This window comes from Puma concolor, chromosome A1 (assembly GCF_028749965.1).
Source record: "Puma concolor isolate L17-30 chromosome A1, mPumCon1.1.hap2, whole genome shotgun sequence".
NCBI lineage: Eukaryota > Metazoa > Chordata > Mammalia > Carnivora > Felidae > Puma > Puma concolor.
In genome coordinates, this window is record NC_141667.1 from 38,017,526 (window position 1) to 38,045,267 (window position 27,742).

The following is a 27,742-nucleotide window of genomic DNA, read 5'->3' on the forward strand; positions in this document are numbered from 1 at the left end:
TGAAAGTCAAAGGAATATCTGATCTTCAAAGGAAGAGAAGTAAACAGAAAGAACTGCCTCTTGATTGTTTGAAAACAGATGTTGAACCTCAATCAGGCATACTCATTTATTCTGTATCTTTCTTATATTTACATTGCAGTATGTTCTACTGTAATTTTAATAGAAATGTGTAAAATTATTACAAATAAAATTTCTTATGGGGTATAAATTGTTAAAATGACTCACTGACCATTTATTCAGCTTAAAGGACGCATTACAAGCTGCAGTGGCTCCCAGAGATGTAAAGAGGATAAGTTATATCCCATTTGGTGATGAAACAGGTTAGATAAAACTCAGGCTTCCGTAGAATTCTGTGCCTAATGTTCATTATGTTTGTTAGACTTTTCTCTTTCCGAAGCCAAACTGTGTCTTATATTTTTTCTCTTTTCTCTAAACATGATTATTTATCGGATTATATAAGTCCTCTTTTACTACTATTCCCCAGAAGTCCTAACATTTCGGTCACTACTTGTACTATTCTGTCACTTTACTCAGAGGTCTGGGTAAGCATGTCATACCTTCTGCAACACAGGTAACTACACTGTTTACTTATTTAGAAATACCACAAGGCTCCACTTAACGCTTTTGTTCACGAAGGTTATAAATATCACTCCCAGGCATGAGAGCTGACTTGTAATACTTTGAATCTGCTTAAAATTCATATTAACATCACAAGGATTGTCCAGTCCTAGATTTTCCTGGGTTTTTCCATTTGACAATGCAGATTGGATTATGATCAGAAAACCCAACCCAAACCAAATCATTGGTTCTCTACATTTTGAAATCAATTAGAATGTTAATGCAGCAAACTGGGAGATGCTTTAAAATGCTTTAAAAACACTTCATCAAGAGTTTTTGGAAAATTCGAAAACAAGAACTTACTGCCAGACTCACCAGTGTTTTATCAGCCTCTAACTTCCCAGTGCCCTTGTCTTTTTGTTATACTCACTCTGAACACCATGAATCAGTGCAACTGTTGGTCTTCTTTGAACCCTGCATAAGGGCTGCTGAACCCGGTGGGAGAAAACCACGTACGTGGTTGTGTGGGTTAGTGTCCCTACAGTTGGAAGTTTTTATCACTGGTACTTGGCAATCATTCTGTGTGTCCCTGCTACTAGACTTTCCCATTTCCCTGATTACATCCACATGGGATGTGAAAAGTAGGATCTCATTCTCTTCTCCTGTCATGTGAAAACGTTCCACATTGCTTGCTCTGGATGGACTGATTGGGCCCCAGATCCCGCTTCATTATTCAAGAACAACGCCCAATCCTATTAAAGCAAAGTCAGCTGAGAAACCCGACAATCTGTATTTTTGTGTATCCAGCCTTGCTGTGGACCGTAGACAAATGTTTGTAGCTTAAGTTCTTATTTTCAGAATGAATGAAAAAGCACATCCTGTTCCCTCCTCACCCCATCCTCCCATCCCCCGTTCCATGTCTCAGAAATAAGATTTCAAGTTTTGAAATACAACCTAAGATAAATAACAATTATACCAAAAAAACCCTTTAATTCAGAAATATGATTTTTTTTTTTTTAACATCCAAATTGAGTAGAAGAAATTGATTTTAAAGCTCAAACAACAACTTAAGTTATATGAGACAGTGGAGAAGCTTAAACATGCATGGGCCTATCTTACTATAAATCTGTCTTGATCTCTGTGGGATCCCTGTCTTTCTTAATGGACAGTACCTCCCCCCCCCAGCCCCCCACCCCACCTTGTAATGTGTCTCTCTTCCAAACCATGAAAAGAACCTGAAGCATAAACTATAAAGTCAGAAATACAAAGAGCTGAAGGCTTGTAGGTTTTGAGTTTCCAGTAGATATTTTTCATTATTCTCATATGTGTTCAATACTAGTTTTTTAATTTTGAATTTTTATTTGCGCTGTTCATTTCTTTTTTAGCAAGAACAGTTTTAACAATAAGTTAAGGGTTTGGATAAACTATGGATATAAAAATAAAAACACTACTTCATAATAAACCTCAATGAAAATTTTCATTAAAAACCTATTTTTGTACACACACTGGGTTACAACACACAGAAGACATGGCTTATCCAAGTTCCCTAATGCTGTTAATAGTGAAACAGCTCTGTATACCTCAGGGGGAGTTTATGAACCTTATCTTACTTGGTTCCCTTTCTCGGTCCTCTGCTCTACTTGATGCTCTAGGTGTGATTTTTTTTTTTTTTTTAATCCCCGTTTACAGATAGGAACACTGAACTGTGCACATGTGCCTCAACTGGAATAGTAACCAGTTTCTGGTTACTGTTCTGTATATTGGGCTTACATGAAAAACTTTGTTTAAACAGAAAGAGGATGGCAAAAAAGGGTTTGAAAACCACTCACCAACACCATGCCAAGTATAAATACGTAGCTAGATTCTCTTGAGGTTTATCATTTCTATTTTCAGTGGGAAGTGATTTAAATTCATTGAAAACACAAAGTTTCTACAATGCAGTTAGGTTCTAAAATATTCTTTAGGGCTTAACCATTCTCGAAATATGTTTTCACTGCTCACATTTAAATTGTTTTGATTCAAACAAAATTTAAAATGTATGTTAAAAACTTCTGAAATAAATCTCAGGGACACATAAAGTTCTCCATGTGTTTAAATGGTGCGTAATGAATATTATATTGCAAAAAAAATTATGTATGTGCAATGGCAAGAAGGGCTTGGCATGGTTTTATAGTTTAAATTATAAGAACTAACTGCTGGAGGGCAATATAATAACATGAAGAATAGGCAATATTTTGCAAATGGAAACTTATTGATTGTAAACTCAAAAATAAACTCATAAATGTTGTACACATTTGGTTATGTTTAGGCTTATACACTTTGTATTAAAGTGTATGTGTAGTAATAGCTATTAAATGATCATGTTCTATTTTTTTAAATATATTTTTGTAAATTTGGGGGCTTATTTATTTATTCATTCATTCATTCATTCATTCATTCATTTAAGTAATCTCTAAACTCAGTGTGGGGCTTGAACGCACAACTTCGAGATCAAGAGTTGCATCCTCTACCGACTGAGCCAGCCAGATGCCCCAACTATGTTCTATTTTTAATTAATGCTAGAGTTTTTTGTATAAATAGTATAGTAATAGAATTTGTTGGGGGCAGGGGATTAGCTGAGAGTCAGCTAACGTGAAAGATCGCTAATCCACTATATAAATCTTATGTTTCAATAGGGAAGAATGATTTGGTTTCTCTTTCTTGAATAAGATATCCTTTCTGTGAGCAAGGAGATGTCTAATCTTGATTTACTTAATATGACTTGAGAACTTTCTTTTAGGGTGCTATGTTGTGTTGACATTTTTAATTTCTCAAATAAAATGTGGATAAACATGGGAGAAGGGAAAGTCAAAGGCTTACAAAACCTAGTTTGTAAACGTTTATCTCAAAATGAAACTGATTTATGTCTCAAATACTGTCTTGAACTTTCTAGTAAAATGAGCAATAAATACAGAAGTGTTAGTTTAACAACTCACTAGTATTTACTTAGGTCAGTGTTAACCTATATATATGTTAATCGCCATATTACTACCTCTATATTTGCCATTTTACAAAAAGGGAAGATCAAATTATTTTTGTAAGAATGTAATGTGCAGTTTTAATTTTTTAGTATGGTAGCAAAATTTCTTTTTCCCCCGAAATTTTCTAGGGTACCTGATTTCCTTCTTCAGACAGTTGCAGAAACAGGATATTCCTATAAATCAGCTTTATACATTTTAATCAAAAAGATGCAAGAAAGGAAAAGAAGTGTCCATAAAGTAATCAAGCCATAGCTTTATCATTAGGATTGTAGGTTTATTATTTAAAGTAATGGGTCCATTGGTAAGTCCACGTGATTAGGAGATTTGGATATAATCATGTCTGGGAGGGGGATGAAAAGGATGCAAAAAAAAACATTGAAATGTTTATATGTTACCCAAGATAAAAAAAATAAGAGATCAGGGGTGGAACTGGTAAAAATTATTTGAGACACAAACCAGGGTGGTGCATGAATATCTAGGATTGGGGACAGAGTGGGCTGATAGAGATATGTAACAATAACTATTATATTTTTTCCTTAAGTCTTTGAAATTTTTCCTAAGTTAAAATTATAAAAATTTATCCATCCAATCTAATATAGGACGAAGTATTTTCTTTCATCTTTATTTCTGTTGTTTCAAGCAATAATCAGGTACTGAAAAAGGTAGTTTCTTTTGTTTTAAAACATTTCCTGGAATCTGTGTGTGAATACACATGTACATGCATACATCCATCCATACATACATACATACATATTTGGATGATCACAAAGTAAGTGTAATTGATTACCAAAAGTTCAAACGACAAAATAAAGCCAATTGTTACTCATATACACTAAATAAGCTTTATCCTATTTTTAGCTTTGGGATTGATGGATTTTATTCATAAAAATGTATGGTTATTTGACAAGAGTAGTATTAAAAACACCATCTGTGTCCCTGTCTACTTCCTCAGAGAACACTGTTGGGTAGCTGTTACATGAATAAATTCCTAGGGCTCTTTATGATTGCCACAGTTTTATCTTCCCCCTGGACCCTCGGTGGTATACTGTTCCACTATACTCAAACATCAGTATAATGTTTGGCACTACACTAAATGTACAATCAGTAGTTTCTGTTACTGTTTCAGACCATGTCATGCTCCTAGAAAGTGAAGAGAAGAAACAATCCAATGTCTCTGGGAAAAACTGAGTTTGAGACATACATACACATAGATAAACACACAAAAAAATAGAAGATAAAAAATAGGTTAAACACTTAGGTAAACAAAAAATTGCAGAAATTGAACAGTCTGCTCTAAGTATATCCATCTATGTATAGCAGTGTGTATATAGCTTGAGTATGGATGAAGAACTTTCTCCAATTAATTTGCTCTCATAGGTAGTTTTTCCTGCTGTTCCTGAAATGTAATCAAACTGCACTTTTAAGGAGGACGAAGGAAATATATCAGTTCCTTTTTCCCTAAAATTCTTTGGGGAACGTCAACCAGAAATGTTTGTGATTGGTCATGCTTATGTACACAAAGCCACCACTTGGGCCCTTTTTGAATATAAAGGGTGGACCACAAAGGGCCATACTTCCCACTGGATAAGCACTAGCCCAAGTGGTCCTCAGAAATGAGTGAGCTTAGAAGCAGTGGCACTAACAAATGCCTTTTGTCTGCTAGGCAGTGGCACCATGGATTGTATCGTTAGGCTTCATCAGCTACCTAATGCAATGTAACTCGGGAGATAAGATAAATCAAACAGATGACACTATATTAGATTTGAAAGATGAGAACTTTTCCAAAGCAATTGCAGAGTGTATATTTCAGTGCTGTTGACTTCAGGAGGTTATTGAAGTCACAAGTCTTTGCACCAAAACCAATCTTTCAAGAGCTGGGTAACAAGTAAGCAGAGTCATGCTTATTTCTTCCAAAGAAAACTACCTAGGGAAAAGTGGAATTCTTCTCTGTATATTTGTTTTACATAGCTGTTCGGTTTAACCTCATTTTTTTAGGATATCACCAGCTTAGGTGTCTGCCTTTTCTTATACATCTCAGATACAAATGTGTATTAAGCAGGAGAGATGTATTTTCCATCTACTGCTAAAAAGTTCTGAGTGCAAGTGCCTACAACTATTTGAAATGGATTTCTTATATTGGTGACTCTGTATCACTAGGTGATTATTTACCAATTGTTACCTAAATTTAGAAATGTATTAAACCAAGTCGTAGGATTCCTTTCTTTTTAACATTCTGAAACTTTTGCATTATTTATTACATGGAATGCCATAAATTTAATTTAGGAATTGGGCAATGGAAAACAGTGGTGTAACTCATTCCCCTTTCTTTTGTAGCCCACTGTGTGTGAACGAGAGCTTTGTGTATTTGCTTTTCAAACCCTGGGAGTAATGAATGAAGCTGCTGATGAGATAGCAACTGGAGCTCAGGTAGTAACACGCAATACTAATTATTCCTTACTCTGATTTGAAAAACTTGTTCTGACCTACTAGTTTCCTTTAGTCTTTTGGACAAATATTTGATAGTTTGACGTTAGATTAAAAAACAACCCGCATTTGATTTGTTTTTTAATAGATAGAAACTCAATTTTGCTATCTTTATCTAGTGAGTGTTTTGTCATTTTGCCATTGCCAAGGGAAGAAATTAAACCCACATTCTGTTGTTTAAAAAATAATTGTGATTCTTTCACGGTGAAGTTGAAATATTGAAACACTTGCACATGTATTCTGTAAAATTTATTTGTAAAGTTATGGTACCATAAAATGGAATCTAATTTATTCCTGAAACTTAGGTGAAAAGATAAAGGGCAGAACATATGAGAAAAAGCATCCAATTTTACAATAGCAGTGTTTACGACATAGGAAGGCAAATAAATATAAAAAAACAAATGAAACAACTTGGAAGTAGAGAAGCATTCCATGTTTCCAGAAGGAAAAAAATATTATAAAGTTGATAGAATTTACTTGTTGCAATTCTATCAAAATTTCAGTTGATTTTTAAAATTTATTCATGGAACCTAACTTTCTAATAAATCTATAAGAAAAAAAAATCAGACAAAACTTAAAAAAAATTATGAATGTTAATTAAGGGAGGCTAGACCAAGCACATACAAAAACATATTATGCAATCTTATATTTAAAAAAAAATACAGTACTGGCAAAGAATAGACTGTCAAATGATCCCCAAAACAGATCTTGTTAAAAATACACTTAATATACTTTAAAGAAGGCATCATATAAAGTTGTAAAGTAAAAATGATTTAGTAAGTGGATACAAATGGCCTGCAATGTGGAGTGGGGGGAACAGATTAGCTCTTTGCACTGTTGGTAAAAACAAATTCCCAATGGCCTAAAGAGTTTTGTTTGAAAATACCGTATACATACTAGAGGAGAGTAAACAGTGTGTCAGGTTTATTCGTTTATGCAGTTTCAGGAAAGCATAAAGGAAAACACCGGCATCGAGTCCATACATATTTTACGTTTTCTACTTGAAAGAATAGTGAACATTAAGAGAGAATTATGAAAAAGTTTATTTTCCCTCAAACATAAATGTATAAAAGCACATAAAAATAGAAAACCATGAAGATCATAACGGATTATTAGAGGAAATGAACGCCCGATTCACAAATATGGACCTATAGTTAGTAAAGAAACATAAGAAAATATTCAGCTGTATTTGAAATCAACAGGAAACTAAATGTGAAAAGAATTGCCAATCTGTCATTTTTAAAATTTGCAAAGATGAGTGGGAACAAATGATCATATAACAGACATTCTTTCAACAAGTACTGAATGCCTGCTATGTAACAGGCATTGCACCAGATGGAGGTACAACAGTAAATATGGATAGCGCAGGCCTCATGGATTTACGTACATTCTGTTAACCTGATTATTTCACTGATTAACTAAACTGAGATATATCCACCTGAAGAAATATTAAGGAAAACAGCTGTGATGTAATGAGTTACAAATGAGAAATAAAAATACAACCAGTATAACAGTGATTGTATGCCATGTGGCAAAAAAGATTCCATGATTAAATTTCAGAAATACAGATTGATATTGCCCCTACACCCAAAATGCACATGTTTGCATATTAAAGGCTCTCAGAAAAACCGAAACTAAGAAAATGAGTAGCCACTACTTTAAGGGTTTCTCGAATGTGTCTGACCATGTGGCTCTTTGTTTTCTTTCCTTATTATTTTTTTTAATGTGAAAGTTTTTCTTACCAACTGGAACTAATATTGCTCAAAGAAAAGATAGTTTAATATATGCCATTTATAGCTAGGTAAAGATGATTAAGCTTTACACAGGTGTGTGTGTGTTTGTGCATATACGTACGTGTATTTTACATGAATAGTGTGTGTGCATGTGTGTGTGTATTTATATACGTATATATATAATAGGTATATGTATGTATGTATGTATATAAAATTATTTGAGTGGTAAAATTAACACTTGTGCATTTTAGTGGATGTAAAATGTCCCTCAGACAATTTGAAAAGGGAAGGATTTAAAGCCTGGAAATAAGAAATAATGGATTAGAAAGAAAATTAACGTCATGCTAACAAGTAGGCTAGGCTGATAAAATATTAGATTAGGTGCTTTCCCCCCCTTATTATACATACATCTCAAAAAATAATGTTTGTTAAAGAGAGATTAATTTTGGGTTACACATGATAGTTATAAAACACAATTACTCGGCCGTATCAACTTAGTGGTTCTACTCCAAAGTGGAATGCTCTTTTCACTACTTTAAAGCAAGTACCCAATATTCTGTTTATAACTGCAAAGATTAGGTGGAAACAGATTCTCTTTCTAGTATATCTCAGTAGTCCTGCTGCATCAGTTGACGCCTACATTTTAAGTGGTTCTATGAGGCTGCAAGAACATCCCTTAGGGGGACACTGAAGGAGGCTATCCTGGAACGAATGTGTTTCAGCAGCTAGGATTCCAAACACTCAAATACTGTTTCAACAAAAACAGCTCCATTTTGTGTGTGTGTCCTGGGCTCTCATATAAATGATTAAGAAAAAAGGAATCCATATTGAAATGTTTGAAGGCCATCGATCTTCAATTTTCAGTACGCCTCTTTTACAGAATACATTATATATCCGTAGGCCACTCCTGTACATGCCTTTCTTGCTCACCTGGACTTGAACTTTCTCATCTGCAAGTGCTCCTAGGCCGCCTTTACCTGTGGGGGAGGGTGCAGAGTCTTGCTCTGCCAGCTGGGTTGTATGTAATGGCCTGTGGCAGCATGTGATTCTGTAAGCCCACAGACCTTTGTTCACTCAACAAATGGCCTAATTCCCATTGCCTGAATTCTGTATTTGTCTATCCTAAGTATCTTAGCCTCCAGATTGCCTCTTCAATTATATTATTTGGGCTAAGAGGAAAGATGTGTGTAACCTGATGGCTACGCCACTCACCATATGTGCTGAGGTCCTATTAAGAATCTCTCATTTTAAATGCTGAGAGTGGGGAAATACATGATTTGTGGTAGAAGAAATCATAGTCATTTGTTAATGTTTATTTTTTAAAGTAGACACTTTCCTCCATTGAAAAATTAACACATGCAGACGAATACAAATCCAGTGTTATACAAACCTTTCCTTGTTCAAAAATTCTGAATGCTAACTTCTGCAACAGATAAATCATAAAATTACAGTGGTTTAGGATGATAGACATTTTTATTTCTGGCTTACGCTGCTGCCCAATTAGAATGTTTGTTAGGCAGCTTTCTGTGTGATAATTGAGGGAACTGGACCGTCTGCTCTGCTGTCTAAAGTACCTGTCCGATAGTAGAGTGGAGAGAAAAGTTGAGAAGGTGCACCTGTTGCTTCTTCAGCTCCACCCCTTCCTGCTGCCAGTCCATTGATTGAGGTGAATGAAGCTAGTCATACAGCCTGACCTGGACAAAAGGGGCAGAAATGTCCCACACAGAGCAACTGCCCCCAGTCAATAGCTCTCTACCCAGGAAGCCAGGAGTAGGAGGCTTTGGTAGACCGCATGTGATTTTGCTATGGTAGTTATGCTATTTCTTTGAAGTTAGCTTAGGACATATATTAACAGAAATAATTCTAATTAAATTCTCTACCCCGACATCCATTATTTCATTAGAGTTTGCTTGACTCCACTGGTGAAATTATTGGCAAAAGAATGCATATAATTTTTGGTAGTTTTGATTGTTTTGAAGCTTTCAGCACAAGATGTTTAATAAATATTTGATTGAAAGAAGGAACATTGTTCAGGTTATTAATTATTGTATCTGTTTGTATCTTTATTCTTGTGGTAAAAAACACAGAACATAAAATTTACTATCATAACCATTTTTTAAGCATACAGTTCAGTAGTGTTAAGTATATTCAACTTGTTGTGAAACCAATTTCCATAACTTTTTCATCTTGCAGAACTCGAAACTATATCCATTAAAACAACTCCCCTTATGTAAACCCCCTTCGTCCAACTCTGGTAACCACCATTCTACTTTCTGTTTCTATGAGTTTGACTACTTTAAATACCTCATAAGTGGATCTTAAAATATTTGTCTTTTTTTAATTTCACTTAACATAATATCCTCAAGGTTCACCCATGCTGTAGTATGTGACAGAATTTTCTTCTTTTAGGCTGAATAATATTTCCTGTATGTATATTCCCCATTTTGTTTATACATTCAACTGTCAATGGACATTTTGGTTGCTTCCATCTCTTGGCTATTATGAATAATGCTGCTGTGAGCATGCATATGCAAATGTGTTTAAAACCCTTCTTTGAATTATTTTAGAAATATATCCAGAAGTGGGATTGTCACTGCCAGCAGGATCATATGGAAGTTCTGTTATTAACTTCTTGAGAGGCCTCCATACTCTTTTCCATGGTGGCTGCACCATTTTATAATTCCATCAGCAGCACACAAAGACTCCAATTTCTTCATGTGCTCAACACTTATTATTTTCTGGGTTTGTTTGTTTGTTTGTTTGTTCGATAGTAGCCATCCTAATGGTTGTGAGGTGATATCTCATTATGGTTTTGATTTGCATTTTTCTGATGATTAGTGAAGTTGAGCATTTTTTCATATGCTTGTTGGCCATCTGTATGTCTTCTTTAATGAAACGTCTATCTGGGTTTTTTCCTATTTTTAAATTATGTGATTTCTTATTGAGTTGTAAGAACTCTTTATATATTCTGGATATTAACACCCTTTTGGATATCTTATTTGCAAATATTTTCTCCCATCCTATGCCGTTTCACTCTATTGATTGTGTCCTTTGATGCACCAAAGTTTTTAAGTTAGATGCACACCCACTTGTCTGTATTTGCTTTTGTTGTCAATCCAAGTAATCGTTGCCAAGTTCAATGTCATGAAGCTTATCTCCTATGTTTTCTTGTGGGAATTTTATAGTTTAAGGTCTTAGGTTTAGGTCTTTATTACATTTTGAGTTAATTTTTATGTATGGTATAAGGGTCCACTCCAGTTTTTTGTGGATGTAGTTTTCCCACCATCATTGTAGAAAAAAGTACCCTTTTCCATTGAGTGGTCTTAGTACCCTTGTCAAAGATCATTTGACCCTATACGCAAAGGGCGTGTACTTTTATAAAGCTTCAGTTGCAGACCGTGTCACGTAATTCTCGAAAATTTTTGTAAGACAGTGCCAATTCCCTCTCCACTGCCAGAGTTTCAGAAGAGGCTATTTTATTTTACTGATTATTCTTTTTCAGGAGTTTTTATTTGTTTTTCTTTTATTGGGAGACCAGATAATGCTGAAAACAATTTGTATCTGGGTTAAAGTGCATCTCTCTGGGGTAGAAGGAATGTGAGTGTGGGTATGGAAGACAAAAAGGATTTTATTATGTCTTTATTATATCTATTGCTTGGAAATCCTATATATACACACACCTATCAATAGAATAGTGTGTTAAAAACATACTAATGGTTTCAGTCCTACTGAGTGAGTCTTGTGGGTATGTATGTCTATGTACTTTGAGAAGTATTACTAATAGATCATATACCCAATGGAATGGTTTGAGTGTTGCTAATTATTTTAGGTCCCTGGCATTTCTGGATGCTGTGATTGGGTGGCTGTGTTTTGTGAGTATACACACAACAGAGTGAGCCCTGCTATTGTTAGGTCACAGTGCTCCTTTCATTAACCACAAGAATCAAAATTTGTTTTACTCTTTGTGTGCATTTTTAAAATGCCTGTTTAAAAACTTTCTCGAAGTATTTTTTCTCTATAAAGATTAAGCCCATTGCTTTCCTTATGATGTCCCTGTCTTCACACTGGCACACTGTCTCCATTTAGACAGTATCTGTTTTCTTAATTCCGTGGCCAGAAGCTTATTGGTTTGGGGACTGGAGAGGGGGTCTTGCCCTTAACTGTTAAATAACACTGCCTCTTAGTAAATTGTGTGAAAAGGCCATAGAAGAACATAGGAATAAAACCATCATATTTAGCATACGAAGGTCATTAATGGCCTGAGGCAAAGAGCTGGAAGAAGTAAGATGATGTCAGGAGCTTCACTGTTCTTAGAGCATGTCAGACTCATTTCCTGCATCTGCAGTTTCCATCACCCGGAACGGTTTCTCCCCAGAGTTAGGTCTCCCTCTCTATCTTTATTCTAGTCTCTGTTGAAACATCACACCTTCCTAGCCACTCAGAAACAGCACCCTCTATTGCCTTAGTCTCTAATGCCTGCTTAATTTTTACAGCATTCAACATGACCAGAAATGTATTTAAACATGTATTTGTTTAACTGATTTGTTTTATTATGCATCTTCTCCATTAGAGTGTAAATTCCACGAGAGAAAGGACCTGTCTGTCTTGTGCACAGAGCCTAGAACAATGTTAGAGCATAATATGTGTTCATGACAAAGGGATATTAGGACGTAATTGGGAGCAACTTATTTTATTTTATTTTATTTAAATGTTTATTTATTTATTTTGAGAGAGAAGCATAGAGCAGGGGAGAGGCAGAGAGACAGAGAAGGAGAGAGAATCCCAAGCTAACAGCACAGAGCCCATTGTGGGGCTCAGTCCCACAAACCATGAGATCATGACCTGAGCTGAAATCAAGAGTCGGGTGCTCAACAGATGGAGCCACCCAGGCACTCCAACACATGTCAGCTATTTTAAGTTAGTGGTCAAATTTGTTCAAACTTGATCTGAAGCCATAAGTTACAGATCTGAGAAGTTGATAGCAGTGCTGAGGCTTTCCTGATTAACTTATGCTAGGTACCATGACAGGAAGAAACAATGGCAGAGCACTTGATGAAACCCAAAGGATGGTAACTATCTTATGTATGTATTTCAAGGTGGTAGATCTACTAGTGTCCATGTGTAGGTCTGCATTGGAATCTCCTAGAAAAGTTGTCATTTTCGAGCCATATCCTTCTGTGGTAGATCCTAACGATCCTCAGATGCTGGCCTTCAACCCCAGGGTGAGTACTTACCCTCGCGCGCCCCTCCCATTTCCGGTAACAGCAGCTGAAATTCTAATCTCCTTAGCTTTCCTCTTTCTATCTAAATCCCTCCCTTGGCAGGCACATCCCTGACCTGCTGTGGACTCTGGATCCATTTAGTAAATACGGTTCTTCTAACACAAACTTGGTTTCCGGCCTCCTTCGGTCTTTCCCATATCCTGTTACTTTCCCTGTCTTTCCGTCTCTTAAAATCATTTTTTAGAACTTCATCTTTATGAACCTAGACCCATTTCATCCTCTCAAATTGCGATCTTTACACATCCCATCTGCATGGAAGGCAGGTAAACAGCTATAATAAACTGGTTTGTAATGGCTGATATGATTAATTTCATTTTATATTTTTTGGGATTCTGGCTTAGTGTAACCTCATTTTCAGGGTCATGGGTAAAAGGACCGACTTGTTTTTCTTTTGTATTTTTTGCTTCCTCATCCCTTGCCTTCCCCCCCTTCCTCCCCTGTTATATGAAGGTTAGTGGAAGTTTAATTCATGTGATCAACTAACATTTCTTCAGAAAACGATTTCATAAATATTCGTGGAGATTTGGTGGAATCCTTCTAAAATAGCAAAATCTTCAAATTGCATGAGAGCTAAAATTGCCTTAGTTTCTATCACTGTTCATCTTGAAATCATTTTCCAGAAACAATGGCTATAAAAAAATGTCCTTGGAAAAGCTTTCCTTCCTTCATAAGTGACAACGGTACACATAGTTACAGTGTGCTTGAAGATGAATCATCAGTTAAGTGGTGTCATTTATACACCTGCTAGTCATACTCTTTTGGTAATAATCTTTCAATCAAAAGGAAATAAAAACAAAATGATTTTGTAATATTTAAAGTGGATTTTGGATTTTAGAAGGACTCTATGCTTACTTTACACATCATGGCTTAATTTTTTTAGTGAAAGTAAGAATCAGGAGCCCAATATCTTTTTTGTATTTATAGTTTTCCCCCTGCAGGCTAAACATGATTTTATGTACTTATACATAAATAGGATTGTACTGTTTAAGTAGTTTTGGCATTGTTTTCTTTTTTCTTCTCTCTAACTCAGTTATATATCCTACATCCCCAAACCACCTTGTTAAAGTCTTCTCTTTTATGTATGCAACAGACATTGCTTTCAAATTGACTCTGATGGAAAATCCACATACAGAAATCATATGTTTCTCTAGTAATGTGCAGACTTGCAAAGGCTTATAGTGAATACTATTTTTTTTGTCTGTTCAAACAGAAGAAGAACTATGATCGAGTAATGAAAGCACTGGATAGCATAACTTCTATTAGAGAAATGACACAAGTAAGTATATCACCTTGTGGTTTTATGCAGTTCAGTTTTGCTAGAGTAAAATCATATTTTACAAATGTCTGAGAGTATTGGCTGTGTAGTGAAATGTAGACTTTTCTATTAGATGGGAGTATAATTAAAATAATTTACAGATTAAAATTGTGTTGTATTAGGATGTTTTAATTAAATTACACCAGTGTATTGGTGGGCTACCACAGTGACTTTTGGAGGGTAATTGCATAATTATAATCCTCATTCTCTCTGCAGGAGTTTGAGCATATGGAAGTGTGTCAGAATAGCTTAAGGCAAAGGTTAAATCTGGTACCATCTTCCTAGACTGTCAATTTTCATTAACAGTAGCAATTTTAACACGTATTTAATGTCAAAATACAAATATTCTATCAAGTGTAAATTGTGCATAAATATTTTAGAAAGAACACAGATTCTCAGAATAACTTCGGAAGACACAAGACTCCCAGATAGTATGAGTTTATGTTTTTGGTCATTAGAGAGCCTTTGGTGAAGTTTGATGAGCAAGGATTGTGGCTTATTATGAAAGTCTAACAGATCACTGGGCTGTAGTCCAACTCTTGGAAAAGCACATACCGTTGAATTATTGAGGCCTTTCCACTGCCAAAGATTTGGAGAGAGGCTTACAACTCATTATTATAAGTAGAAATTAATAATCCATAATTGACATCAGCACACATTATGGGTTTGGTTTGCGTATGGTGGTTTCAAGGCTTGCACTGCCCTGGAGGCCTTGGAGGCTTACAATAAATACTACCCTGGGTCATTTGCTATCTTTGGGGAAAGAGTATTAGATTCCTTCAGTCTTGAGGCCCACAAAACTTCTGTGTCACTGCTCCCTTCTCCCCCACCATCACCCTTACTCTCTTTGAAAATATGCTCCCAGAGTACATCGTAACATTCCCAGATTTGAGATTTCATTCTGTTGATAGTATTTATTCCATGTAGTCAAATAGGCATCAACAAACAGTGTGTGTCTGACGATGGTAAATGAGGAGATCTTCAATTCAGCCGTTATAGTATTTGCTGAAAAGCCATCATGCTTTCTAGTTGTTTTTCTATGTCCATAATTTTCTGTGTTACGTGAATTCCTTTTCAAACAAATATTTATTATTTGTATAAGGCAAAGAAAACAATAAAACACATTTCCATTTAAGGAGAAAGAAGGACCTGTTCCAAAATCTTACACAAAGTTCAGTAAACATGTTTGTGTCACCAAAAACTTTGGTGGTAATAGGGTATTTATACGATACCCTAGACCAGGATCATTCTTGGATAAAAATAGCTACAAACTTCTGACTCTGGGATCAGCTCTCTGCCAAAATTTGCTTCCTTTATTCTGGGTCATGTGTAAGCTATTTTAAATAGAAGGCAGTGGAGACGATCAAGAGTCAGCCTAGGAAGTCAGAGGCGTGTGTTGTATAATTCACTCATCGATGATGTGGCCTGTGACCTTGGGCAAGTTGCGTAATTGCTCGATGCCTCAGCCTCTTCACTGTCAAGGTGGTAAATAGTAAATAGCAATGTGGCATCGCCTTCCAGTGTGCGCTTCGTAGGGATGCCGTCAGGGTTCACTGCGTCAGATCTTTAAATCTCTCCCAATAAATATAACATAATACCGTCCTATTTTCTAGAATGTACTGACCTTATAGATAGACCTAAATTGCCACAGACAGATTGCCTCTTGTTCTCTGAAAAGGTTAATTGTCTGGGTAAATTCCAGGAAATACTTTCAAAAGAAGGGCTCTTCCTATGTAAATTTTGTCCAGTTTTTTCCTGTAAAGCTCTACACCTAAGTCAGGACCCTAGGATAGGAGCATGAGTTAGTAGCTATGATACAAGGTTTGCTTTGATGTTAGTTAAAAGTTAAAAACAGTCATTTTCGAAGAGAAATGGCACCCGACACTTGTTAAAGGTGGCGAGATAGATTTTATTTGAGGACTGGAGTGGGAAAGAGAGACTTGCAGCTCCAGCGAGGTAACCTCCGAGTAGGACCAAGGTGACTGAGGTTTTTAAAGTGAGAACAGCAAGGGACCAAGAGGGGCTCGTGGAGTAGTGAAACTAGAAAGCTGTGGGGAACAGGAAAATTGCAGCAGGGGAATAAGTAGAGAATTACCAGAAGGTTGGCAGTGTAGTTGGGACAAGATACCTCTCGTGGTTGGGCGGCATTATATTACTTTGAACAGAGACTCAGCATGATGCCGGGGATCATCTTTAGGGACATGGCCTAGTACCAGGAAGCCAGGCTAAAGCTTGATGAAACCTCTCTGTGTAACAAAATGTTGGCGCAAGTCCATTGTGCTATGTGGAAGTTCCGAGTTCACCTGGCCTTGTGGGGGGAACAAGAAAGGTAAATTGTTGCTGTTTGTTGCCACTTCACAGCCATGGGCTTCCGGGTTTAACTAGATTAGGTACACCTGTTCAACCTGATTTTCCTGTTGCAAAAAGGAAAAACAAAAAGGAAAAAAGGAATTTATGAGAGAAATCACGAAGTATAATGACTTTTTTTCAGGCACCGTATCTCGAAATCAAGAAGCAGATGGATAAACAGGACCCCCTTGCTCATCCCCTGCTGCAATGGTATACAATTTTAGTTTTCCTCTCCATTAAAACGGCATCGTTTTCTACTGCCTGCTTTAAGCGGGGAGGGGGGAGGGGGAGGGCCCCATTTTACGAGGCCTGCAATGCTACAGTCTACAAGCCTGTGAGGCCTGGTGATTTTATAATCAGAGTCCGTAATGACTCTCACTTTAATTAAAACTTGTATATCACAAGGGGAAGAAAATGCTGTCCTACGCGCTACACAGGTATACAGTGTATTTGATGGCAGTTTGTCATTTTAAAAAATGTGATTAGCTGTATTCTAATGGTGAAGCCGTTTTGGTTCATTTAATTTTCTCGTTAACTGAGGACTGAGTGACAATACTCACTGTTTCAAACACTTACTGAAAACCTTTCTAAAATGTATGTCTCGTACGGTTCACTCCCTTAACAAGGACAGCATAAACTTGATGAGCTCTTTGTTTGCCGGCTGCTCAGAGTGAGCGTGGTGAGGGGCAAGGCCGTAGTCCCACAGGGATCCTAGGAGGGCTGAGCGAGAACAGGAGTGTGGCTTGAGAGCTTCCCTCCTACCATGCCTGCCACAAAACCCGTTGCCCTCCGGTTTCTTACTTGCAAGATGAAAACAATAGTATCTACTCCCCATACCTACAAGGGTTTTATGTACAAGTCTCTTTGAAATCACTAAAAACTTAAAGACTGGAATTCATCACGACCATCATGCAGTAACACAAATGTGAAGATTATAAGAGATTGATTTGCATGAGATTGATTCTATGCTACAACCTTTTTAAAAAAATGAAAAGATGAGCAAAGGAGAAAAAATGAGTCTGATTACTTAGCTTTCACTTAGAATCTTACAGTGAGCACTTACTCTAATAAGACTTTAAAAATTAGATTTGGAAGTCTTTCTTCTTTGTACCTTTTTTGATCTTATTATTAAAATTCTGATGGATCGAGTAGAATAACACATAGTTTTTATTTTAACTTTTCAAATTCTCACATTAAGTCATACTCAAAATGAAGGTAAAAATCTCAAATATTGAATCTTTTTTTTCCACCCCCTGTAGTCAGCCTCTGATTGTCAACTTTATTTGTGATCATTTTCTTTGGTTTGTTAGTCACTCATCTTTCAAGGAGAACAAAATCTACCAAAATGTTTTTTAGAGTTTTCCCTATTATTATTTTCTGTACTGAAAAGCATAAAATCATCAGTTCTTTCAGATACCTGAATTTAATTTTTTTCAACCTCAGTGTCTAAATGTGGTGAATAACAGCTTGTGTGTAAACCACTGTATATATCAGCACAAAGATCCTCAAATATTTAAAGAAAGAAAAAGATCTCGTAAAAACTCATTCTTAATTAGACAATGTAGGGAAGAGCCAAAGAAGCGGTTGTAGGAATCAGCTTCTAATCTTTGTATTTACGTGATCGTCATGTGAAAATACATTTAGAAATGTTCATTTTGCTGATGTCTGAGGGGGGTAATGATTAAAGATCACACTTTTAGGGTGTAAGGAACTACCTCTGCGTTCTCAGATATAAAATATTATCTTTTTTGTTACATGCGCTCTTTTAGTTGTTTTAGGAACAAAGCAAACTGATGCAACTAAGTACAGGGATCACTCAGTTTAGTTAATGTCACAGCAAACATTAGTTCCATTCACTTGCCAACTAAAGAAGAAAACTTTAAATATATTTGGCATGTATTTGTGACTGATGGATTATTTTAATTAATTTCAGGGTTATTTCAAGTAATAGGTCACATATTGTGAAACTGCCAGTTAACAGGGTAAGTTGTTTTTTCACATATACATACAGAAATGGGAACAGTCCTGACTAGTTGGGAGAACTGACCCTGTGATGTTTAGGCAGCCTCTCCAGGAAATGGAAGTAATCTCAGGTTAGGCCTCATTCTTCAGTTTGAAATGACCACATGGGCACAAGCTCTAGGTTTTCCCAAGAAATCAAATTCAAATTCAGGCTGCTGCCCTGAACTTTTAAGTGAGTAAAAGGGTCAATATGAAATCATTTAGTTATTCCGCAAGTGATAGGAGGAATCTGGAGATTGACCAGAGAAAGGTATTGTGGTTTTTATTTTTATCATTGTCAGTTTCTTGTTGTCAAGAAAGATACTGCCTTATCAGCTCAATATGCTTACAAAATAAATGAAAAGCCAATCGACTGATTTCAGTTCTGATCATTACCTAAGGAGATCAGTATCCAGAATCTCAGCTCTCCTGTCTGTGAATCTCTAAACTGCAAGATTCCTTTATATTGTATTCCTATACAAATACATTCCTAAGTGAAAGGGCAGCAATTAGAAAATTTGTCAGGCAACTAATTCAAAAGATTCTGTTTTAATTTCTTTCCATGAACAAAGGGGAAACTCTATGTGAATGTAGGCAATTTCCAGATTTATAAGCATATGCAAATAAAGCATGACGATGGTAATTTTTGCAGTTTTAAAATCTTGAACTAACTTTTCTTTTCTGCTTAGCAAACTCAGATATTTCCCCAGTTGAATAGCTAGTGGATACTTAGGGAATTCAGTAATAAAAGTCTCAAAAAGAAACATAATTAGGAAGGCAGATCTGCTTGGACACGATTACACAATGTATTCCAAAGCTAAATATAAATGACTTTGGATTGTCTGTCTCCTGTTCCTTTTCCATTAGCCTAAAGAATTACCCTTCCTATCAGCAACTCCATATGATTTATCATTTATGCAGGTTTTTTTTTTTTTAATGAATGGTCCTGTTAGTGTAAATTCGTGTGGCTTGAATCTAGATATTTCTTAAGCCAGTAAAATTTGAAATTGTCATCAATCTGATTCTATGTTAATTTTGACATGTTTTCATTTGTCATTATTTTAAATGGCAGCAACTGAAATTTATGCATACTCCACATCAGTTCCTTCTTCTCAGCAGTCCACCAGCCAAAGAATCTAATTTTAGAGCTGCTAAAAAACTCTTTGGAAGCACCTTTGCATTTCAGTGAGTATGGTTTAACGCTGATGGGGATATAGCTTCACCTCGGTCTTCCAGAAATGTGTGGGAAGGAAAACATTCACTTGTAGTAGTTGGCTGTGAGCACTGAGTAGTCCAGTGCCTGATACTTGACTTGGAAATTCAGGACTTTCTGAAGGTACATGATTTATCATACTGTGGCTACTTTAGAGGATTATTAATGTTTGGTTTTACCTTGTCCTTCCCCTCCTCTGTGCTTTAGTGGCTCACATATTGAAAACTGGCACTCTATTCTGAGGAATGGTCTGGTCGTTGCTTCTAATACTAGACTGCAGGTAAGTTTTCTGGATGCTTTACCAAGACCATATTTACTTTTGTGTTAGAGTTCAATAAGCAGTCCTGGTGTTTTGTTCTTATGTGAAAAGGGGTAAGCAAGCGGGCTTCAAAAAATTGCATAGGATTTTTAAAAGGCGTAAGTAATGTTCACAAAATAACTGAAGCAGAATTGACCTATACATCATATAGGGATGGAAAGGAAAAGAAATTGAATTCCCTATGAGAAAACAGTAAAGTCACTTTGAGCTTAAGTAGAAGAAAAATTATCATGCAGAAAGTAAAAGTGTACAAGCATTCTGTTGCTAATTCAACACAGATTTCTTGAGCGTTGCCCAAGTGTGAATACTTTAAGAAAAAGTAGGGCTAAGAGTTAGCAAAATGGAGATTGGATACCAAAGAGCTATCTGTTGCCTGCTTTACCGTCTCTGGGGCAGCCCTGGGAGTTAGCGGGATATCGCGGGTATAGTGCTCATCTTTATTTATTCCCTTCATCTCCAATACCCTACCTCACTCTCATTCAGCTGATTTTCATCTGAGGATGGGAAGAGGTCAGGAAATGAGACGCTCAATCCCATCACCTGTGCCAGATCTCATGCTACCTGATGACAGTTGAGATGATACAGTTAAATGTAAATGTCCATAAACACACACTTATTCGACTAGTATTCAGTTCATACTAAATAGGGCACAGGGGTTCTAGAAGACAGGGATAATGAGAGAGAATTTTAATTGTTCTGAGTAGTTTCTTAGAACAGTGGGAGAGTTTCAGTTCATGAAACTGTAACCTGCAAGGTTAGAGGAGATAAGAACGGGATTACAGTGTTGTGTAATGAAAATGTCAATAGGCTGCTTTGTGGCTATACTAACATGTGAGTCCTAATCAAAACCCTCAGCATATATAATGCAGTCTGGTTTGTTTTCGGTATTTTGGAGTCGAATATTTTGGGTAAAAACCTTACTTTATAATAATTCACTGACTTTGTCATAGGTCAGGTGGAAAACTTTAAAATTAAAGATTTTTTTTCTCCGGCCATCACTTTTTATGTATCAACTCACTGAATTTTGAGGACAAAGATATTAGTAGTCCTAGTTTCAAATTAGTCCTTTAGGAAATAGCTTTATCATTTTCTAAGAATTTATGCTCCAACATGAGACTAATTTTTCTTATGTAAAGTATTAACCTTTGAAACCATTGGCTGCCCACTTTCTCTCCCACTTCTTCCCCTTTTAGCTCCACGGTGCAATGTATGGAAGTGGAATCTATCTTAGTCCAATGTCAAGCATATCTTTTGGTTACTCAGGTAAGCGTGTGTTTCATTTTTACTTTTTACATTTTTTTGAGTTTATTTATTTAATTTGAGAGAGAGCGTGCATGCATGCAGGTGAGCAGGGAAGGGGCAGGGAGAGAGGGAGGGAGAAAGAATCCCAAGCAGGCTCCATGCTGTCAGTGGCAGAGCCTGACACGGGTCTCGATCTCACCAACCTTGAGATCTGACCTGAGCCAAAATCAAGAATCAGACACTTACCGAGTGAGCCACCCAGGCGCCCCTTAAAATCAATTTACGAATTTTGTAAATATATCGATTTCTAAATATAGCAAGAGAATTTCCTATCCCTGTTTTCCATGCAAATTTTTTTTTAAAGCTGTACTTTCTACTTCCTAACACTGTCAGGACTTCTAAACCCACTGACTTTCCACCCCAAGTCACAGGAGCTGGTCCTTCAGGAGCCCATCGTGATCATTGGTGCCCCATGCAATGAAATCTTAGGCAAAGTGTCAAGGGATTGTATTTGAGGGGCATGATACAGCTTTGTTCCTGAATTACTCTTTTCTTGGTGTCCTCAGGGATGAACAAGAAGCAGAAGGTGACAGCCAAAGACGAGCCGGCCTCAAGCAGTAAAAGCAGCAGCACATCACAGGTGTTGTAGTGACTCGAGTGGCTGATGTGATGAGTGAACGTTAGCCTCATTAGCCAGCAGGACATCAATAAGTCTGGCTTTTTAAGTCTTCAGAGTCATTGTAAATAGTCATTACGCATGAAGGAACAAAACTTACCCTCACGTGTAATAATCAGAGCGCCTTTATTCAGTAAACATTCAGCAAGTATTTATTAAGCTTCTCCTGTAATGTTTTAGAGACTGCTAAGCATTGGGCTATAGTGATGATAAAAAATAGATCGCAAAACAATAGAGAATTCCTTTGGGAGCTTACATTCTGTTGAATGGCTGTGAATGAATTAAATATATATTTAGATAGAATTCTAGGTGGTGGAGAAAAATGGAGAAAAATCAGGGAACAGAGATGTTTAATACCGTGAGATAGAAGATGGGACCAGAGTGACTGTCCCTGGGCTGGTCAGGAAAGGGTGCTCTTTCTCAGGTTGTTGTGTGGAGACCTATAGTCAGTGAGTCCATGAGCCCTATGGGAGGAAGAACATTCCAGGCAGAGAAAAGAGCAAGCACAGATCCCTTGTTGTTTCAGAGGAAACAACCATTCTGGACCAATTAAAAATCTACTTAATGAATAATGTGACTTTAAATTGAAAAAAAAAAAAAAAAAAGGATAGCTAACTTAGTATCTAAAAACAAAAGCAAAACTACAGATTTTCTACATGAGATTTTTCTGAAACGCCTGCAGCTTAAGTTAATGGTGCTGTAAAAATGGGTTGGTTTTAGGTTAGTTAGATGATCTGGAATAACTGATTTTAATGTTTAAAAAGACCATGCAATTTTAATTTTGTTTCCCTTGAAACAAGGATGCCAGGCTTCCAGTAAAAATAAATTTGAGTTCTAATTCTATGATGTGATGCTGTTAAACTTTAATTTAGCCTTTTTAGTTCACTTATCTTGAGAGTGATTTGATAATGATTATGTACAGAAATTAAATGATACAACAAATATAGCTTGACATTAAGAAAGAATTCAAGGATATTACTGCTTGTCTAGATAGCACCCCCCCCCACTTTTTTTTTTAATCTGGAGCTATCTCAGGGGCTATTATTTTTTAACGATGATGAGTTCTCTTTTCACTTGAGCAACTGCCCCATTTTCAGTCTAATTTTTAAATTCTTTTGGAATTTAGTCACAGAAAAAAGGACAGCAATCCCAATTCCTGCAAAGCCGTAACCTAAAATGCATCGCCTTATGTGAAGGTACGTTGAAAGTTCTACAAACCTTGTAGCATTAATTCTCTATGTTATATGTATTTAGGAATTTGAGTATATTTACAGAATGCTCATAATGCATTAGTGACAGCATTATTCCTCGTGACCTTCTCTAAGGGCACAGATGGGAAACAGGTACAATATGGAGCGTTAAAGGTGAAAAACAAAGTGTCACTGGCAAGAGTTCAAACAGTGCTATATTTTATTCTTGGCAGATATCTCAGAATGGTAATTATATTTTCCTGATCAAGTATTACTAATCTCTTCTGTTAATATGCCACCTTCCTCTTTAAGTTGGCTTTTGAATGTATAATGCCATGGAAAATTGGAAAGATGAACCAAGCACCAAGAAGAGAACCCAAATAGGTCTTCTGTTTCTACGCTGAAATTATTAATTTCTTCTGAACTTGGGATAGAAAAATTGATAGGTGATTTGGAAAATCATACACTTTTCTTTGTTCTTGCTATAAAATCTGACCTTGACTAGAAAAGCATTTTTTCCTTGTGTTGAGAGTTTTCAGTAGCCACTCTTAACTGCCTTTTAAGTTTTCAACCCTTGATAGTTATATGGGAGACCAAGTTGTTTTCCACATAGTTCCCGAGTCAGGACTGTTTGCTTTTAATAATACACAAGTGATTGCTTTCCTGTTGTTATGCTGATGGTGTTTAAAACATAAAATTGTTACATGACATTTCATTGTTTTTACTACATTTTTGACAGCTAATTAGGTTAAACAATTTTTCATATGCTGGTCTGTGCATGTTCTTTTTGCTTTTAGATTCTAAGAGCCAGGGGTATAGTAACTTAGAATAAATAGTTCTTTACTTTTATCTTCCACTTACAGTGATCACCTCACCTGACCTGCACAAACATGGAGAGATATGGGTCGTCCCCAATACTGATCATGTCTGCACACGATTCTTCTTTGTGTAAGTGTAAAGGTTCACATTTGTGTCTTACTGTCTTCTCCATGAATGAGATAGTAGTGAATACATTTCTTTCTTTTTTTTTTTTTGGTCATTTTAGCTGCCAATATATAACAGACAGCTAATTTCTCATTATATTAATGTTTGTTTTATTTTAATGAGCTCTAAAAAACAGAGTGATATTTAAATGTTAATTTAGAAGAACTGAAGGAAAACATCCTGTCTCTTTAACCATCTATGTGTGCATGTATGTACACGTGTATATATGTGTATATATACATACACACAGATAGATGTAACATAGATATACACACACATACACACATATCTTTATCTATGGACTTAAAAATATGATAACTGGGAATGAAGAAAACAATAATGAGAATGCCCTGTCCCTATGAAAAGTTGATGCAGGACATACTGATGTGGAGTTTTTGACACAGCTGTATCAAAAGAGCTGTATGAAAATGTAATAGCATTAGTTTTCAGCCCTAAATAAATGATGAGTCCAGTAAACCTGTCTGATTTTCACCCATCTTTGTTTGACTCCCAACCCCTCCTTCCCCTGCCTGTTTCTTCCTCATCCATGGTCCTATCACAAGAGACCCCTTGGGAAAGAATTGAGCATATCTGTTTTATACTTTTATGTAGTCTTCTAAACAGAAGATGGAAAAATGCACTGGGTCGCTTTATAAGCCATGTCAAAATGACTGCAGCAAGATTGCTTCGATGTATAATGTATCTGTAGGATGCTATGCCTACAGCATTTGATCTCTTACCTAATGGACAGGTGACAATGGAAATTTTATGAACTGCCTGGTTTTCTTTTGGATAATGTAAAAACTGACTTTCTTATGATACTGATTTACATATTATGTATTTATATATCTTCTGTATTTTTGATACACATTAATACATAAGTTATGTATTGTGAGACATATATATATCTATAGATTTTTTTCTTAATGGCAAAGCAGCCATAAGTGTTATAGAAAAAGCCTGCTTTGGTTAGACAGTTTGTGTCCAGGCTCACCAGTTAGATGGTGTTAACCATGCTGCATAACCTTCCTAAGTTTCATCAGTGGGTACAGTAGAATATCATCAGTAGATATGGTAGCACAATATATCTACCTTAAGGGGCAGAATCCCAACAGGAAACCCGTGGCCCATGAAAAATACTGTAATTTCTTTTCTTTTTTTAATAATAATATTTATTTATTTTTGAGAGAGAGAAAGAGACAGACAGGGCCTGAGCAGGGGAGGATCAGAGAGAGAGAGAGAGAGAGAGAGGGAGACACAGAATCTGAAGCAGGCTCCAGGATTTGAGCTGCCAGCACAGAGCCTGACATGGGGCTCAAACCCACAAACCCTGAGATCACGACCTGAGCCGAAGTCGGACACTTAACCGACTGAGCCACCCGAGCACCCCCAAAATTACCATAATTTCTATCATCCACAAGTAAGTTACTTAAAAAGGTGTGGTTTATAGGGGAACCGGTCTAGTGTAGTAACCAGGATCTAGTAACACCACAGCTGTTGTTACTACATATACTTAGGGCCAAAAGGACAAGAACAAGAAACAATTATCAGACCTGGCAGGAGAACCCTTTCTAGTTCAGCAGCTTTGAAAGTCTACACATAGCCTGAGGTGCCCTTGTGGATCTGGAGCTAAGGGAAACCTGGACTTTGCCCTCCTGCCAAGGTCCTGCTGGGACTCCCCATTTCCTCTACCAGAAAGTAGAGGGCCAGGGAGCATACTGATAGAGTCCATACAAATCGGTCTTCTGGGTCAGAATGCAAGGTAGACAAGGATGCCATGTGGGTCTGGAGGTTCCTAGAGAAGCTATCTGCATGCTAGCTTAAGGTTATTATGAGCACAAAGTTGGTGCTATGCAGATCTCCATTGGAAGGCCCTCATTAAATACTTATTTTCCCCCTTTTTTTTCTTTTTTGAGAGAGAGAAAGAGCGTGTGCATATGAGCAGGGGAGGGGCAGAGAGAGAGGGAGAGAGAATCCCAAAGCAGGCTCCATGCTCAGTGCGAAGCCCGACTCAGGGCTCAATCTCACAACTGAGATCATGACGTGAGCCGTAATCGAGAGTGGGATGCTTAACCCACCGAGCCACCTAGGTGCCCCTCCCCTCTTCTTTCTTTACCATCGTGACTGTTATCTTCTGTTAGAAGATTGGCTTTCCCAAAGACACATCCAGTCCCGAAGTTGTTTCATTGAGTGGTGTTAGGATTTAGAAAGTAACTCCAAAGTCCTCTCCTTAGCCTGATGTTAGTTAATTTATCCCTTTTAGTAACTTGCTAAAAGTCAAATATATTGAGCCAAATAAACAACTTTAGATATTTAAGTATGCATTCTAGCATTATTTCTTTGAAATTTTACATAAATTATATGTAAAATAAATCTGTAGGGATATATGTGTTGGGTATGTATTATGTGTGTGTCTGGAGAGAAGGATATCTGTATTTTTTAGAAGAAAAATTTGAGGAAAGACCACCTGAAGAAAAGAGAACAAAATTCTTCTAGTATATTTAGATACTTTACAAATAGTATAAAGAAAAAAATTCTCTTAAGATAATGATTTTAATTTCTTTATAATTTTTTTTAATGTTTGTTCATTTTTTGAGAGACAGAGACAGAGAGATAGAGAGAGAGAGGGAGCGAGCATGAGTGGAGGAGCAGAGAGAGAGGGAGACACAGAATCTCAAGCAGGCTCCAGGCTCTGAGCTGTCAGCACAGAGCCCGACGTGGGGTTCGAACTCACAGACTGTGAGATCATGGCCTGAGCTGAAGTCAGACACTTAACCCACTGAGCCACCCAGGTGCCCCCTATTTTCATTTCTTTATAAATGCAAATGTGATTTCATTCTTTTTCTCTGCACCCTCAGGAAAGAAGGGACTAATTAAGGAAAATTGATAAGATTCAAACACATCAAAAGGAGAATCCATTCACTAATTAATGTACATTCTAATTACAACCATCAGCTTCTTTATAAAGGATATAATCACAGAGTTCTGTGAGTGATGGGCCTCCCCAGTGAGTGGTAACATCTAGGAAAAGATAAATTGAGGAGAAAGAAGTGAGTTATCACAAATATACTGTTATCAGACAGAAAATCTTATTTTCTTATTATTTTATTCTGGTTTTTTTATTAACATTATCTGATTCCTTATTTAGAAGTCTGACCTGATAGTAGGATATAAATTAATGTTCCTTCTTTTTTATCTATTATTAAGTGAAACTACTAAAATATTTCTTTTTTTTTTTTTTTTTTTTTTAATTTTTTTTTTTCAACATTTATTTATTTTTGGGACAGAGAGAGACAGAGCATGAACGGGGGAGGGGCAGAGAGAGAGGGAGACACAGAATTGGAAACAGGCTCCAGGCTCTGAGCCATCAGCCCAG

The 27,742-nt window shown here is 36.6% G+C and overlaps 1 protein-coding gene across 1 annotated transcript in view; it reads left to right on the forward strand.

Moving 5' to 3' along the window:
* PARP8 (poly(ADP-ribose) polymerase family member 8) overlaps positions 1-27,742 on the forward strand; it is a 183,114-nt gene that overhangs the window by 142,652 nt on the left and 12,720 nt on the right. The window contains exons 16-26 of the mRNA XM_086678542.1: positions 5,913-6,005; positions 12,892-13,017; positions 14,288-14,353; positions 16,884-16,951; positions 18,675-18,723; positions 19,815-19,927; positions 20,163-20,235; positions 21,468-21,537; positions 22,083-22,156; positions 23,319-23,388; positions 24,246-24,330. Of these exons, the coding sequence (XP_086534668.1) occupies positions 5,913-6,005; positions 12,892-13,017; positions 14,288-14,353; positions 16,884-16,951; positions 18,675-18,723; positions 19,815-19,927; positions 20,163-20,235; positions 21,468-21,537; positions 22,083-22,156; positions 23,319-23,388; positions 24,246-24,330 (887 nt within the window). The remainder of the gene's footprint in view (positions 1-5,912; positions 6,006-12,891; positions 13,018-14,287; positions 14,354-16,883; positions 16,952-18,674; positions 18,724-19,814; positions 19,928-20,162; positions 20,236-21,467; positions 21,538-22,082; positions 22,157-23,318; positions 23,389-24,245; positions 24,331-27,742) is intronic.